General features: G+C 40.9%; 1 protein-coding gene across 1 annotated transcript in view; it reads right to left on the bottom strand.

Annotated features, from left to right (window-relative positions):
* Nucleotides 1-16,590, bottom strand: part of Hpse2 (heparanase 2 (inactive)) — a 282,113-nt gene extending 265,523 nt beyond the window's left edge. The window contains exon 1 of the mRNA XM_052182103.1: nucleotides 16,542-16,590. Coding sequence (XP_052038063.1) covers nucleotides 16,542-16,590 — 49 coding nt within the window. The remainder of the gene's footprint in view (nucleotides 1-16,541) is intronic.
* Between the last annotated feature and the right edge of the window lie 1,557 nt (nucleotides 16,591-18,147).

Below are 18,147 nucleotides of genomic sequence, written 5' to 3'. Positions count from 1 at the left end.
AGATTTGAGAAAGACAGAGTAGGAAGATTTAAGAACCAGAGATGGCATAAAAATTAAGTGGGTATTTTCCAGAAACCACAGGGCAGTTGCCCACAGGAACTCATAGTGATTGTGACAGCATACACTAAATTTATACATGTTTAAGGCAGAAAAATTCCACTGCACAGAATTGTGAAGAACATGTAGAAGGAAGTTAAAGGATCCAAGAATCAGTATTAAGTGAGGACAATGATTGTTAGAGATCAATCTGTCACAGTAACAAGAGGGTATATGACATCAGATCTTGAGAAATGAGTAGGGTAGATACAGGAGATTTAGAAACAATTCTGCAGTGACTTTGACATTCTGAGTTTAAAACAAAAGCTTTAAAAAAGAGAGGCTTTAATGCAGAAGGACACAGGGACAAGCCAACCACAGCTAAAATAGGTGGGTTCTGGGGGTACCAAATCAGATGTGGCAGGACATGCCTGGCCACAAGGTGGCACTCACAGCCCCTCTTTTCCTGAATTTCTGTCAAACATTGACCAAGGTTTTTACTGTACTAGAACAAAGAAACCATCTGTCCCACTGCCTGCACACAGCACTGCTTTTCCTTTCGGGCATGGAATCTAATGATGCTGAAATTCACTGGTGGTCAGGGTGGGCACGAGAATTTGGAAAAATGTGATGCTTTTATAGATTCTCATTACAAAACCCAAACAAAGGATTTGACCATCAGCTATTGACCATGGGACTTCAGAGGTTGGAAAAGGGTTGGAGGGAAGTTCGATCGCCTGCTGTCACGAACTGAGCATGTGCTGGGAAGTCAAAGTATTAAATACAGGTCGCTCCCACACCCACAAGAGGAGGAAAGGGAGAGCAGGTGGGCTTTTCCCTATGAGCAGCCATTTCTAAATGAGACTTTCTTTAACGTACCTACCTTTCAAATATTTAAACAAATATTTGTTAAATGGTAATTGTTTCACAGAAAAATTAGCTTCATGAGGCAAATGAAACTGTGAGGCTGGAAAGACGGATCAGCAGCCAAGCTTACTGGCTGCTCTCCAAGGCGGCCCCAGTTTGGTTCCCAGCACTCATGGGCGCCTTACACCATCTCTAACTTCCAGGTCACAGGATCTAGCACCTCCTTCTAGCCTCCACAGGCACCACATGCGGGCAAAATGCTCATAGAATAAAACAAACCTTTAATTAGCAAATACAACAGCATTCCAGATATACTTGACTAAATATCTTTTAGTTTCTCAGTATTAGAGAAATTATTTATTTTCACATGTCACATCTGTGCTTCATACAAGAATATCCACTGATACTTGCTTACTGTGCAGCTAGACAGAAATGTCCATAGGTCAAAGTTTCCTGGTGTCTAGTTTCATATTCCTTTTACTAAATTCTTTGTACTTTTTTTTCTAGTTAGATTTCCACTTAGATAATAAGTTGAACTTTGTTTTTAATTGTTTTACATTTATTTGTTTATTTATTTATTTGGTACATGCTACAGTGCTCTTGTTGAGGTCAGAGGACAACTTGTGGGAGTCAGTTTTCTCCTACAATGTGGATTCAGGGATCAATATCAGGCTACCAGGCGTGGCAGTAATCACCATCACCTGATGAACCATCTCTCACAGGCTCTTTCCTTTCAATGTTTCCAGCATGCCAATGATTCAGTGAGTCAATCTATTTTGAATATTTTCCATGCTATTTCAAATACAAACTAGTTAAAAGGTTAAAAAACAAAAATCTGTGCTAATTTTTTTGGGGGGTATGTAAGTGTTGATGAAAAAATAGAGCCTCAATAAACAATTCAAAACGATTTCTCTTTTAACTGATAAATGGTTTTTGGTTTGTTTTTGTTTTTTATTTGTTTGTCTCTTTAAATCATCAAGGTAAAAAATAATATGATAATCTTCTGTAAGGAGAATACTTTTTATTCCTTTTCAGTATAAACAAGATGGAATGAAGACAACTTCAGCTCTGTTCCTCCCAGAGGTTCTCCATCCGCCCGCGACGCGCACAAAGAGCGTGAAGAGCTTCTACAGACACATCACCAGTAACTCCGCGCAGACCAAACCAAAGAGACAGCAAGCTTGCTTTGTGGCTAGGCCTCCATGGGAAGCAGCCTTTGTACTGAATCGGAAGGAAGAAAGGCATGTTTGAGCTCACAAGCGCCTGAAAACATCATGTCTGCAAAGTGTGGTTGGCATTTGTATGCATTTAAAAGAGTCTAATGAGGCCCAGCTCCATCCAAATTCCTACAAAAGCTGAGAAATGGAAAGGGTTACTGCCACCCAGGGGTCAGAGTGTGGTCATTGCTCCAACCAATTGTACAAAGGAGACCTGTCATTTATAGATAGCTCCAAAGTCTTGCATTAGTGGGAACACGATGAAGACTGGCCCTTGCCCAAAGAATTTACTCTAAGAGACATTTAATATGGAGTAAATACAGCCTCAAAGAGAGCAGCTTTGAAGGAGAGCTTTGAAAGGTCGGAAGAAGAAGAAATGAGGAATGTTGTTACTTAGAGCCTTTATTAAACAAATGCTTGCCGTAGCTCTTCCCCAGCACATCTCAAAATGTGGTAAAGTAATAATGACATGCCTACTTCACAGACAAAAAATAAGTTGGAATGTGAAATTTTTCATTAGGATGAGCCCTCAGGCCATGGGTTGTTTCAAAGTATGTGAATGCCCCATTCCCACAGCCTGAAGACGCCTCTCTCATGGACATATCTACTGCTCCATGAACGGTCCAGGCTTTTCTGGTTTTCAGATGTTCTTCTTTAACTGTGAAGCAGTTAAGCTTGGAAACTTTCTCTCCAATCCGTATGTTTCAGCCCTTTGTTCAAAGTAGGAAGGAATGGGTCGCTGTTTCAATTGTACACATAGAACTTCAGATATTAGCTCTCTTGGCATCTTGGCCATTTTCTACAACATCAAGAGTGTGGCATAAAAATAAACTTTAAGAAAGTTATCTATAATATCACTTTCTTCAAATGATTTATTTTCTGTTTCTACTGATTACTGGTCTTTCTACATGCAAATGAATTCATCTATTTTTAATTTTTAACTGTCACTGAAAACATTCTATGTGCCAAGTATTTTTATACATGTGGGTAGGACTAGACCACTGGGGATCAGAGAGGCACTGGGCAATAAATAAGCAAGATAAATTCAGATAATGATAAGTCCCATGAAGAGGAGAAAACAGGTTATTGCGACTGAGAACTCCTTTTGTTTGATTAGTCAGATTGCTGTCCTGGGATGAGGTGTTGAAGTGTCACATTTGAGTCCAGCCCAATAATGACAAAAAGTCAGCCAAGAACAGATCTGGGACGAGAATGCTGTGAGGGAAAAATATCAAGTACACTAGCTTTGAGGCAACACAAGCTTGGAGAGTTTAAGGAACAGAAAGCAGGCCAGCGCTGATGAACCCTAATGAAAGGGGAAGGAGGCAGAGCATGATTCTCAGAATCCCAGAGCCAGGCCAAGGCCACAGGAGCAGGAAGAAGACACAAAGGTCAGATCTCAGTGACGAATGCTTTTGAGGTTGCTAGCCTTTTTAAATTCCTACTTTCTTTTCTTTTTATTTCTTTATTAGAGTTTCATACATTGTATAATTAATAAAGTTAAGAAACTTCACTAATAAAACTATAGAATAGGCATCAAAATTAGATACAATATTAAAATATATAGATATTTTTGGACATAGAGTCTCATTATACTATCACTAACTGGTCAAGAAATCAATATGGTGACTAGGCTAGCCTCAAACTCACAAAGATCCACCTGTTTCTGCCATCAAAGTGCTGGGATTAAAGGCACATGCCACCATGCCCAGCCTTTCCTAAATTTTAAGTCTCCAAAATGTCTTTTAAAGAAATTGTACTAATCAAATCCAAGATCACATACTGCATTCAGTTCTTGCAGCTCACTCTGATTTAGTCTCTTTTCATCTAGAATTATTTTCACCCTCTTTTATGACATTGATATCTAAGCCTTCCTTTTAATAACTCCTTCATATTAGATTTGTCTGATGTTTTCTCAAGATTACATCTGTATATGCAAGTTTTTAAAATATACTTCTAAGTGCAGCACATTAGGAACTACTTCCCGGTAGTCTGTTTTATGATAAATATCCTTGAGAGTGAGACTTTGCATACTTCATGGGAAGAAATCAATACATGTAAATGGTTTAGAAGATAGAAAGACTATGTTAACTTGACACACAGAAAGGTAAGGTCAGTTAAATAGACTTTTAGGAGGGCTTTCTTACTCGTTCAATAACTTGAATATAGGTAGTCACAGGAAAAACCAGCTCATTTTTTTTCTTACACAGGTAAGAAAGAAATGACAGAAAAAAAGAATCTGGTTTATTCATGATAAGAGTGACTGTCAAAAGCTTAAACAAAAACAACTTACCTTAAATATAAATCCACAATGATAAGTAAAATATGCTACACATCTAGGTAAACGAGAAAGTTTCTTTTACGTAGGGAAAATTAAGAGGAATCACGGAGCATTTAGGAAGCTGAAGTGACTCTAGATGCTCTGTGCCAGCCCCAGGTGGAGTATAGTTTCTTCTACCATAAATAATAACTACGAGCAAATAAAGGAAGTGTGCCTGGCAATCTTGTCAGCAGAAAAAAATAGAGAAGGAACAGATTAAGACCCTAAAGTCAGGACGGGGAGTGAAGGGCTTCCTCCCACAGTGAAAAACAGCTCTGATTGGTCTCCAGCACCCTAGGAAAAGAGGTGCAGTAGCAGATGTAGTAGCTTCCTGCTATCCCAGTGCCTGGGACTAAGGACAGGCGTTCCCCAGGCAGGCGACCCAGGATGGGAGGGCTTTGGGTCATCAAGAGACCCTGCCTCAGTAAATAAAGTGGAGAGTAATTAGAGAAGGCCACCCAGTGTCAACTTAAGTCTCCCACATGTTTGCACACCTACATATATACAAATGCTCACACATACACAAAGCCACAAACACACTAACAGCATATATGTAAAAAGAAGTCTGTATAAAAATTATAAGGAAAAAAAAGGCTAAGAATTGAGTGAGAAGTTTTGTGGAATGATTGTGAATCACAAGGGTCTCTGGGCCTCAGCCATGTTCATTCTCTTGCTACAGTCTCTCTGTAGTCTCTCTCTTAAAGTATGGTATCCACAAATAAAAGCGAATATCTTCCACCTGGCACTTTGCCTCTGTACCACGATATCAGTATCACATCCAATCTGCATAACTGTATAGGCGAAGATTCAAAACTTGTATCTAGTGTAGTTCCTTCGAATCTGAAGAGAGGAGCATGAAGCTCACAAGTGTCAACCGACTTACTAACAGAGCTGCTCATCAGCAAGCAGCAGTTCGGAATAACAGCCCCAGGACAGTGGCAGAAACCCAATAAAGATGCCACCAGCAAACTACCAGCACCCAGCGACTCCGGGGTCAGAGCACTAGACTTATAGTCAAAGCCTTGTATTGAATCTCAGCTCCTTTCTTCTGTAAGGACATGGGCAAGTCACTGCTGCTCTCTATAAAAGGGAAATAATAAAACCTACACCATAAAAACGTTACATTTATAGTCTACAATATAAAAAAATGCTTTATATAAGACATTAAAGATTGAAAGTATTTAGAACATATTATAAGGCTGGCAAGATGGCTCGGAAGGTAAAAGTGCTTGTCCTACAAGCCTGGAGCCCTAAGTTTGGTCCTCAGAACTCATTTAAGAAAACAAACAGATGTGGCGTCACCGTGCTCTTATGGTGCACTGGGAGGCAGATACCAGGGCATCATCTCAAAGATGCAGGCCATCTATCTTAGAACACTCAGCATGGTAGGACAGCAAGAGATGCTGACTCACAAACAAGGAGGAAAGAGAATTCACTTCTGAAAGTTATACTCTGACCTCCAAACCCATGCTGTGGCAACACACGCCCACCCAAACCCATACACACAAAAAATAAAATTTAAGGATTAGAACCTATCATTATGATGATGATCTTACATTTACTACTTGGAAAAGCAAAATGGTGTATTTAAGTAGCTAGACTGTGAGTGGATATTATGTAGCAGATATGTCCATAATGATGATGCTTCAAAAATATTTTGTATATATTTAAATTTCCTTTATAAAATGTATTAATTTTAGACATAACTGTAGAAAATTATAAACATGAAAGTAAATAGAATGTAATGAATTTCCACAAGCAAATCAGCCTCAATACTTTAAAATTCTGCCATTATTTTCTTCATGTAAGAGGTGAAACACAAATAATAAATTTACCATCATAATCATTTTAAGTGCGAACGTCAGTGGTTTCGGGCATCTTTCACCACACACCTCTTCTCGGCTCATAACCGTCTGCCTCTCTCCAGTTAAGATCTGGAGGCTCTCACACACTTTCTAAAGAAGTTTACTTTTGTGTTTTAATTCATTCATACCTCACCTCCTCCCTTCCAGATCTTCCCTGTCCTAGCTTCTTTGTCCAAAGTATCCCAAACTATTGGCCACATTTTTCTTTCAGCCTCCATTTTCTATTCATAAAAGTGAGCTTCAAAGCACATCTCTGGCATGAACGCTCAGTAATGCTCCACATGTCGCACAGTAGGACCTTGTTAAAGTTCATTTTTCTTTGCTTGCTATTTTGGTATGGTGCCAAGAACCTGTGCTCACTGCAAAACCAAATTCCATTTCCCCAGTGTAATGGCTCTCAAGTTTATTTGGAATATTTTCTTGACATTTCAATGTACCTCCCATAAGTAGTACATCAATTAATTTCCAATATTAGTTATCTTTCTGTAGATCAATGGAGAGTCATAGGAACACTGATTGTGTAAGAACATGAGCTTCAGTAGTCCAAATGACTACTGAAACAACTGTGGTTGTTTTCTCAAGTAAGCAAGTAACATGCTTGGCTTCCTTCAAGGGCAATGTCACTAAAAAGACAGAGGTGTGCTGGACCCCCCTCTGGTTCTTGTTTGCACAAAGGTCTTCTCTCCAACAGGTTCTGCTCAGTCTCACTGAACCTGCCTGTGCACTAACCATGAAGATATTCTAAAGCATACTTCTTCCTTGAGTGTTTTCAATCTCTAATGGATAATTTCACTAAAATGGTCTCAACATACATCTCTAAGTCGGGTACTCTAAAATCAATACTGCCAGCTGATAATTCTGACTCCAGTCATTTCTTCGGTCTTGAATAGAGAATATTCAAGACTAAACTTATCAAGCCTCAAACTGATAGTTTACTCTCAGAAGCCCCACCCCAACCCAACCCAATCCCCTGTTCCTATGGACGATACTGTTGTCACGCATCCATCTGAAACCACAGCCCCAGTTTTCTGCCCTAAACTGACGCCCTCCATCCAGCGAGCTCTAGGGAGAGTGACTTGAACTGACAGCACTTATACTTGGTACTACCTTTCCCCAAGTTCAGTAACCAGAGCATTAGAACTCAACTCAATGCAATAGTTCATAGAATCAGTCAAGGACCCTGTTGTAGCACGTAGCATTTAACTAAAATCCCTAAATTCTGGGCTCTTTTAAGAATTGAGAGTAATGTGTCAGAAGCCTCCAATAAATATTTGAGACAGTTTAAAAAGGGGGGGGCACATATCTTGTGTGTGTGTGTGTGTGTGTGTGTGTGTGTGTATGTGTGTGTGTGTGTGTATCAGAAAAATAAAACAACACAAAGTTTTCTTTATTGGTAAAGCATGGTATTTTATAGCTAGGTCAGAATAATGCAAACATCTGAAAATCTTCAGAAAAATCACACCAACAAAAATATGAGTGCAATCTGGGCTCTCTCAAATTCAGCTCACATCCCCTAATTTTTACAATCTTTATATAAAAACTTACATTCTCATAATTATATTGAGAGCATCCTTCAAAGGTACCATAAAACCTCAGTCTTAACAGTCTCCAATTAGTCCCATAGCTGCACAGCTCTGAAGTCCTAGTTTACTAGCATAACTTAGAAGCTAGAGCTCATCTTAACTGAGAACACTTATCTTTAATGACTGGTTTCCATTAAAAACAAGCCCCCAGCTGTACAGAGCATTCACAGTCCAGATTTTAGCTTTCTTCTTAGGTTTTCTCATGTAACCTCGTCTAGGCAGGACGCTGACGTTTGTCTGCAGAGAAGACTGCAGTTGATGTTCACATATTTCGTTTTCAGTACTCTGACCCTCTGGTTTGGGCAGTAAGTAGAATAAAGATACTTTTTATAAATCTATTCATTTTTTATTCATTTTCATTTATTATAAATCTATTACATTTGTTTAGGAAAAATTAGTTTTAGTCTTAATGGCTATTTATAAATGGTCCAAGAGAGAATGACATTATAAGTGAAATAAAATTGTTAGGAGTTGATAGTTATTTAAACCAAATGATTGATTCAATATATAAATTCTTTATGCTTTTTTGCAAATCTTTACAATATTTTCCATAGTGATTTCCTTATAACAAAGGTACTAATTTTTTAACAAAATATCTGGTCAAAATGACTAGTATTGATCAACATGTTGTCATAGAAATAAGGTAACAATAAACTGGCAAGTGAGAAAGCAAATGATAAATAATAAGTTGAGTATGGCTCAATATGGGAGTTTAAAAAACATCCTTGTGTGTATATACAGACTCATGTATGTACACACACACACACACACACACATTTGTATATTCATTGATAAAAGTCTGGACAGAAACCCACCAAACTAGCATTTAATCATGGAAATTACAAAGGATAAAGGATAAAAGCAGTTGGTCATGGCTTATTCCATATAATAATCTTTTAAAAAATTATAAAATGCTATTAATTATAATTGTAGATTTATTTGGAAATTATATTCTTTTTTTTTTTTTTTTTTTTTTTTTTTTTTTTTTTAATAAAACCTTGTCACTTTTATTATTCGATATAATTTATTTACATTTCAAATGATTTCCCCTTTTCTAGCCCCCCCACTCCCCGAAAGTCCCGCAAGCCCCCTTCTCTTCCCCTGTCCTCCCACCCACCCCTTCCCACTTCCCCGTTCTGGTTTTGCTGAATACTGTTTCACTGAGTCTTTCCAGAACCAGGGGCCACTCCTCCTTTCTTCTTGTACCTCATTTGATGTGTGGATTATGTTTTGGGTATTCCAGTTTTCTAGGTTAATATCCACTTATTAGTGAGTGCATACCATGATTCACCTTTTGAGTCTGGGTTACCTCACTTAGTATGATATTCTCTAGCTCCATCCATTTGCCTAAGAATTTCATGAATTCATTGTTTCTAATGGCTGAATAGTACTCCATTGTGTAGATATACCACATTTTTTGCATCCACTCTTCTGTTGAGGGATACCTGGGTTCTTTCCAGCATCTGGCAATTACAAATAGGGCTGCTATGAACATAGTAGAACATGTATCCTTATTACATGGTGGGGAGTCTTCTGGGTATATGCCCAGGAGTGGTATAGCAGGATCTTCTGGAAGTAAGGTGCCCAGTTTTCGGAGGAACCGCCAGACTGATTTCCAGAGTGGTTGTACCAATTTGCAACCCCACCAGCAGTGGAGGAGTGTTCCTCTTTCTCCACACCCTCTCCAACACCTGCTGTCTCCTGAATTTTTAATCTTAGCCATTCTGACTGGTGTAAGATGAAATCTTAGGGTTGTTTTGATTTGCATTTCCCTAATGACTAATGAAGTTGAGCATTTTTTAAGATGCTTCTCCGCCATCCGAAGTTCTTCAGGTGAGAATTCTTTGTTTAACTCTGTACCCCATTTTTTAATAGGGTTGTTTGGTTTTCTGGAGTCTAACTTCTTGAGTTCTTTATATATATTGGATATTAGCCCTCTATCTGATGTAGGATTGGTGAAGATCTTTTCCCAATTTGTTGGTTGCCGATTTGTCCTCTTGATGGTGTCCTTTGCCTTACAGAAACTTTGTAATTTTATGAGGTCCCATTTGTCAATTCTGGCTCTTAGAGCATACGCTATTGGTGTTCTGTTCAGAAACTTTCTCCCTGTACCGATGTCCTCAAGGGTCTTCCCCAGTTTTTTTTCTATTAGCTTCAGAGTGTCTGACTTTATGTGGAGGTCCTTGATCCATTTGGATTTGAGCTTAGTACAAGGAGACAAGGATGGATCAATTCGCATTCTTCTGCATGCTGACCTCCAGTTGAACCAGCACCATTTGTTGAAAAGGCTATCTTTTTTCCATTGGATGTTTTCAGCCTCTTTGTCGAGGATCAAGTGGCCATAGGTGTGTGGGTTCATTTCTGGATCTTCAATCCTGTTCCATTGATCCTCCTGTCTGTCACTGTACCAATACCATGCAGTTTTTAACACTATTGCTCTGTAGTATTGCTTGAGGTCAGGGATACTGATTCCCCCAGATTTCCTTTTGTTGCTGAGAATAGTTTTAGCTATCCTGGGTTTTTTGTTGTTCCAGATGAATTTGATAATTGCTCTTTCTAGCTCTGTGAAGAATTGAGTTGGGATTTTGATGGGTATTGCATTGAATCTGTATAGTGCTTTAGGCAAAATGGCCATTTTAACTATATTGATTCTGCCGATCCATGAGCATGGGAGGTTTTCCCATTTTTTGAGGTCTTCTTCCATTTCCTTCTTCAGAGTCTTGAAGTTCTTGTCATACAGATCTTTCACATGTTTGGTAAGAGTCACCCCAAGATACTTTATACTGTTTGTGGCTATTGTGAAGGGGGTCATTTCCCTAATTTCTTTCTCAGCCTGCTTATCCTTTGAGTATAGGAAGGCCACTGATTTGCTTGAGTTGACTTTATAACCTGCCACTTTGCTGAAGTTGTTTATCAGCTGTAGGAGCTCTCTAGTGGAGTTCTTTGGGTCACTTAGGTAGACGATCATGTCGTCTGCAAATAATGATAGTTTGACTTCTTCCTTTCCAATTTGTATCCCTTTGACCTCCTTATGTTGTCGAATTGCCCGAGCTAGTACCTCAAGTACAATATTGAAAAGATAAGGAGAAAGGGGGCAGCCTTGTCTGGTCCCTGATTTCAGTGGGATTGCTTCAAGTTTCTCTCCATTTAGTTTGATGCTGGCTACCGGTTTGCTGTATATTGCTTTTACTATGTTTAGGTATGGGCCTTGAATTCCTGTTCTCTCCAAGACTTTAAGCATGAAGGGATGCTGAATTTTGTCAAATGCTTTTTCAGCATCCAATGAAATGACCATGTGGTTTTGTTCTTTGAGTTTGTTTATGTAGTGGATTGTATTGATGGATTTCCGTATATTGAACCAACCCTGCATTCCTGGGATAAAGCCTACTTGATCATGGTGGATGATCGTTTTGATGTGTTCTTGGATTCGGTTGGCAAGAATTTTATTGAGTATTTTTGCATCGATGTTCATAAGGGAAATTGGTCTGAAGTTCTCTTTCTTTGTTGGATCTTTGTGTGGCTTTGGTATCAGCGTAATTGTGGCTTCGTAGAAGGAATTGGGTAGTGTTCCTTCTGTTTCTATTTTGTGGAATAGTTTGAAGAGTATTGGTGTTAACTCTTCTTTGAAGGTCTGGTAGAATTCTGCACTGAAGCCATCTGGTCCTGTGCTTTTTTTGGTTGGAAGACTTTCTATGACTCCTTCTATTTCTTTAGGCATTATGGGACTGTTTAGATGGTCTAGTTGGTCCTGATTTAATTTTGGTATTTGGTATCTGTCAAGGAAATTGTCCATTTCCTCCAGATTCTCCAGTTGTGTTGAGTATAGGCTCTTGTAGTAGGATCTGATGATTTTTTGGATTTCCTCAGTTTCCGTTGTTATATCTCCCTTTTCATTTCTAAGTTTGTTAATTTGGATACTTTCTCTGTGCCCTTTGGTCATTCTGGCTAAGGGTTTATCTATCTTGTTGATTTTCTCAAAGAACCAGCTCCTGGTATTGTTGATTTTTTGTATGGTTCTCTTTGTTTCTACTTGATTGATTTCGGCCCTGAGTTTGATGATTTCCTGCCTTCTACTCCTCCTGGGCGAAATAGCTTCTTTTTGTTCCAGGGCTTTCAGGTGTGTCATTAAGCTGGTAATGTATGCTCTCTCCATTTTCTTTTTGGAGGCACTCAGGGCTATGAGTTTTCCTCTTAGCACTGCTTTCATTGTGTCCCATAGATTTGGGTATGTTGTGTTTTCATTTTCATTGTGTTCTAAAAAGTCTTTAATTTCTTTCTTTATTTCTTCCTTGACCAAGGTATCATTGAGTAGAGTATTGTTCAGTTTCCACGTGTATGTGGGCTTTCTGTTGTTTCTGTTGCTATTGAAGACCACTTTTACTCCATAGTGATCAGATAGGAGGCATGGGATTAGTTCGATCTTCTTATATTTGTTGAGGTCTGTCTTGTGACCAATTATATGGTCGATTTTGGAGAAGGTACCATGAGGTGCTGAGAAAAAGGTATATTCTTTTGTTTTAGGATAGAATGTTCTATATATATCTGTTAAATCTAATTGGTCCAAAGCTTCAATTAGTTTCATTGTGTCCCTGTTTAGTTTCTGTTTTCCTGATCGGTCCATTGAGGAAAGTGCAGTGTTGAAGTCACCCACAATTATTGTGTTAGGTGCAATGTGTGCTTTTAGTTTTAATAAAGTTTCTTTTACAAAAGAGGGTGCCCTTACATTTGGGGCATAGATGTTCAGGATTGTCAGTTCTTCTTTTTGGATTTTTCCTTTGACCAGCAAGAAGTGTCCCTCAGGGTCTCTTTTGATGACTTTGGGTTGAAAGTCAATTTTATCTGATATTAAAATGGCTACTCCAGCTTGTTTCCTGAGACCATTTGCTTGTAAAATTGTCTTCCAGCCTTTTACTCTAAGGTAGTGTTTGTCTTTGACCCTGAGGTGTGTTTCCTGTAAGCAGCAAAATGTAGGGTCCTGTTTACGTATCCATTCAGTTAGTCTGTGTCTTTTTATTGGGGCATTAAGTCCATTGATGTTAAGAGATATTAAGGAATAGTGATTGTTACTTCCTATCATTTTTGACGTTATTTTTTAAATTTGAATGCTTAACTTCTTTTGGGTTTGATGAAAGGTTACTATCTTGCTTTTTCCAGGGTGAAGTTTCCCTCCTTGTATTGGTGTTGTCCTCCTATTATCCTTTTTAGGGCCGGGTTTGTGGATAGATATTGGGTAAACTTGGTTTTGTCATGAAATATCTTAGTTTCTCCATCTATGGTGATTGAGAGTTTTGCTGGATATAGTAGTTTTGGTTGGCATTTGTGTTCTCTTAGAGTCTGCATGAGATCTGCCCAGGACCTTCTAGCCTTCATAGTCTCAGGTGAAAAGTCTGCTGTGATTCTGATAGGTCTTCCTTTATATGTTACTTGGCCTTTTTCTCTTACTGCCTTTAGTATTCTTTCTTTGTTTAGAACATTTGGTGTTTTGATTATTATGTGACGGGAAGTATTTCTGTTCTGGTCCAGTCTGTTTGGAGTTCTGTAGGCTTCTTGTATATTCATGGGCATCTCTCTCTTTAGGTTAGGGAAGTTTTCTTCCATAATTTTATTGAAGATATTTGCTGGCCCTTTAAGTTGTAAATCTTCACTCTCCTCTATGCCTATAATCCTTAGGTTTGGTCTTCTCATTGTGTCCTGGATTTCCTGGATATTTTGGGTTACAAGCTTTTTGCATTTTGCATTTTCTTTAACTGTTGAGTCCATGGTTTCTATGGAATCTTCAGCATCTGAGATTCTTTCTTCTATCTCTTGTATTCTGTTGTTGATATTTGTATCTCTGTCCCCTGATTTCTTCCCAAGGCTTTCTATCTCCAAAGTTGTCTCCCTTTGAGTTTTCTTAGTTGTTTCTACTTCTGATTTTAGATCCTGGATGGTTTTGCTTAGCTCCTTCACTTGCATGTTTGTGTTTTCCTGTAATTCTTTAAGAGATTTTTGTGTTTTCTCTTTCATGAGCTCAGCCTGTTGACCAAAGTTCTCCTGTATTTCTTTAAGAGATTTTTGTGTTTCGTCTTTCATGACCTCAGCCTGTTGAGCAAAGTTCTCCTGTATTTCTTTAAGTGTTTTTTGCATTTCCTCCTTGTTGGCTTTTGTATTCTCCTGGATTTCTTTCAATGATTTTTGTGTTTCCCTTGCAAGGGCTTCTACCTTTTGATCCATTGTCTCCTGAATTTCTTTATGTATGACCTTCATGTGTTCCTGTACCAGCATCATGACCAGTGATTTTAAATCCAAATCTTGTTTTACTGGTGTGATGGGGTATCCAGGACATGTTGGTAGAGGAGAATTGGGTTCAGATGTTGCCATATTGCCTTGATTTCTGTTAGTGACGTTCCTGCGTTTGCCTTTTGCCATCTAGATCTCACTGGTGTTAGTTTATCTTGTCAGTGCTGGACTCACCAGTGCAAGCTGCCCCTTCCCAGTTGGCCTCTGGTGCACAGCTTACCTCCTGCACTGCTTGTAGACAGTGTGCTGCTGCCCAGGCTGTTCAGATCCCAAAGTAGGCACCCGAAGGCTCCCGCTGGGGCCCGCTGGATTCACTGGAGCACACTGACTTCTCCCAGCTGGCCGCCCGGAAGCCCAGCTAGCCACTTGCAGGACTTGGAGATGTAATGCTGCCGCCCAGACTGATCTGGATCCGGAAGCGGAGAGAGTAGAGCTAAGGGCTTCTGCCTGAGGCCTTGCCCCAGATTGTGTCTGTGGAGCAGATGGAGCCCGTGTGCGCTCCCAGGGAGTGCCGACGGTGTATGCTACTGTGACCTCCCCTGAGTTCCGCTCACTCCGCTGGGCAGCCGATCTGCCAACCGGGCTATCGCACACAAGGTTAGCCTGGCCGCCCAGTCCCTGAGTCCAGGCAAAAGCCTGGGAGGCCAAGGTCCGAGCTAAGTTCCCCTACGGCTTTGACTGTTAATTGGGTTTGCCAGGTGACTAGGATGGCGGGCGTGTGCGCCCGCGCTCCCTGAAAGCGCCGGGAGAGTCTGCTTTGCTAACAATCACCTGGGCGGGTTGACTCACAGATGGCCCACCAAACCGCCCAGTTCTTGGGGTCAGTCCTGTGCCTTTTGGGGCCTGGACCCCCGCTTTGTTAGCCTTAGGCTATGCCTGTTACAGGTCTGCCCGCCTGAGCTCTCTGTCGTCCTGCAGGCAAAATGGCGGCGGCGCGCTCGCAGGCCTGGGCAAAAAAACCTCCTGGTTGGGTTGGCACCCCGATGGCCCCCCGACCCGCCCAGGGCCTGGGTGCAGGCCAACGCCCGTCGGGCTCAGACCACCGCGGTGTTGGCCTCGGATTATGTTTGTGTACCTCAGTCTGTCCGATTCCTGGAGTACGGAACCAAGATGGATCCTCCTCTCCTGACTGGTGGGAGGCCGAGTTCTGAAGTGGCCTCCGTGCAGGAAAGGCGCCGCACAACTGCAGCTGCTTGCTGTCCGGCTGGTCAGCGAAGGTCAGTGGTCGTGGGCGCAGGGCCTAACTGGTCCCTGTGACGCCTTGGTTCCACTGCTGATGGCCCTTCAGCTGGAGCAGCCACTGCTGCCGCTGCTGCCGCCGGAAATTATATTCTTAAAAGCACAATGCTAAGAAATAGTACAGCTATATTCCTATACTTCAAAGCATGCTATATACATGCTTTGGAAGACAAAAATCCATTTATCTGACTGACTCTCTCAAGTTATTGAGTATAATTAAGTGGCTTTCCTACCAGCCTTATCTGGGGCTGCCTTCTGTTACTTCCCAAAAAGGTTTCGCTTAGTTCTTTGATCTTTCCTGTTCTAGGCAGAACAGATGGAGGAAACCATAAAAGATTTCTTTCCTTTTAGTTTAGCCCAAATTCATAATTTTTTGCAAAATCATGATTGAAGTTGATTTGTGTTTCTATAGCAACCAATATGTTCTAACTTTGTGTTTGGCCTAAAGACATTCCTATTACCTCCCTGCTAAGAGTTCTTGCTTCCATACTGCTGGTTCTCACTATCGTCAAGGCCAGCTTCCCTTGCCTTTTGCTACTTACCACTTGTGTGCATGCTGATCGAGTATCTCTCTATTGTGGTACTTGGCCTGCAGAACTGAACTGCCACTCACAACCTCGTCTGTAAGACTGTGAGGAGGCTGCACACAGGGATAGGGATCCAGATTTTGTGGGTCTTGAAACTAATACAACTTAGGGAACTTTTGCCAGGAATATGAAATTACAAATACCAAATTATGTATAAATATTCCATTTATTTAAAATGAGAAGAGAAATGAGATTATTACAGATTTAGAGATTAAGATCATGTACCTTCCAAGATGTCTTTAGATAATTTACCAACAATGTTTGCAGAGAAATGCATTCTGATTACAGTGTGGCTATGTCTTTCGTCTCCTCGTACTGCAGTCATGACAAGAGCCCACAGGAACGAGAGACCCTAAGTCTAAGCTTCATCAGCTCACTGTAAATCTGCTGGACTCTTTGCCTTGTACATGTAAGACTTTAAATGTAGCTGTGATATAGGAAGTCAGGAATGGATGGTTTAATCTTTTCTTTTTTTCAATCAAACATGATCTTTATGAGACAACTGCATAGTACAGTCCTTGCCAGGATAGTTAATCTTGACTGCCAACCTGGCTGGACTGAAGGATGCTCATCAAAGCAGACCTCTGCGGTATCCATGATGGACTTCCGGCAGAGGATTAACTAATGGGGAAAGACCTGTCCCTGAGTGTGGGCAGCCACACGGAGAGGCTAGAGGCCAGATGCAGTAAACTGTGCGGTTGTGGTGAGGAAGCCCTTTACTACAGACCACTCTGCTTCCCATCAACCAGTGCTCTCCACCTGGTTGGTAAGCCTTACCTCAGAGTCACAGCTATGAAACCAGACAGCCACGAAGCCATGGGAGGCCTCAGAAGCATAGACAAAACAAAACTTGCCTCCTTTAAGTCATTTAAATTACACTGACAAAGGCTGCCCAACACCTTGCTCTGAGTGGTTCTCATTCACATCTCTCTTTCCTACGCTCTGACTTCACTGGCCTTCACAGACTGCCTCAGGTTTGTCCCTTCTGTCCAGATCTTCTTTCCACCGAGCTCTACCCTGCAGCTCAATTTAAATGCTTTGTCCAGTGAAGTCCGACCTCTGTCCATCTTGCCTCACTCCTATGCCTCACCCCTACCCCTCCTCCCTACGCCTCATCCCTACACCTCATCTCTACGCCTCATCCCTACACCTCATCCCTACACCTCATCTCTACGCCTCATCCCTACACCTCACTCCTACACCTCATCCCTACACCTCATCCCAATGCTTCATCCCTACACCTCATCCCTACCCCTCATCCCTACGCTTCATCCCTACACCTTATCCCTACCCCTCATCCCTACCCCTCATCCCTACGCTTCATCCCTACACCTCATCCCTATCCCTCATCCCTACACCTCATCCCTATCCCTCATCCCTACACCTCATCCCTATCCCTCATCCCTACACCTCATCCCTATCCCTCACCACTATGCCCCACCCCTACCCCTCATCCCTACCTCTCATCCCTATGCCTCATCCCTACATCTCATCCTTACCCCTCATCCCTATGCTTCATCCCTATACCTCATCCCTACCCCTCATCCCTACACCTCATCTCTATGCCTCATCCCTACCCCTCACTCCTACCCCTCATCCCTACCCCTCATCCCTACACTTCATCCCTATGCTTTATCCCTACACCTCATCCCTACCCCTCATCCCTACCCCTCATCCCTATACCTCATCCCTACCCCTCATCCCTACACCTCATCCGTACCCCTCATCCCTACCTCTCATCCCTACCCCTCATCCCTACGCTTCATCCCTACGACTTTCACAATTTTTCTCACAGAGCTCTTTCAGAGTATTTGAATGCCTGCTTTGCTTTTAGAAGGAACATTTTATGAAATTAGAGATATACAGAGTAGACAATAAATATTTTTAGAACAAAGGAAGCAATAAATGCTTCTAATACTCTAGATGGCACAACTTGGCATGTATTGTAGAAAATGTGATACTAGGAACAAATATGTCAAGTAGTCATATTTAGCATAATTAGCAATATTTATTGCTAATTAAATGCTAGGCTTTGCAGTAAAATTTCCACACACAGTTATTTTATTTGACTTTCAAGACAGCTCTATAAGCAAGTAAATGCTAGAACAAATTTAAACAAACTTACTGATTTCTACAACAAAATAAAATAAAGCA

This window comes from Apodemus sylvaticus, chromosome 1 (genome assembly GCF_947179515.1).
Source record: "Apodemus sylvaticus chromosome 1, mApoSyl1.1, whole genome shotgun sequence".
Taxonomy (NCBI): domain Eukaryota; kingdom Metazoa; phylum Chordata; class Mammalia; order Rodentia; family Muridae; genus Apodemus; species Apodemus sylvaticus.
Note: the sequence above shows the minus strand (reverse complement) of the source record. Positions and strands in the feature narration are given on the sequence as shown.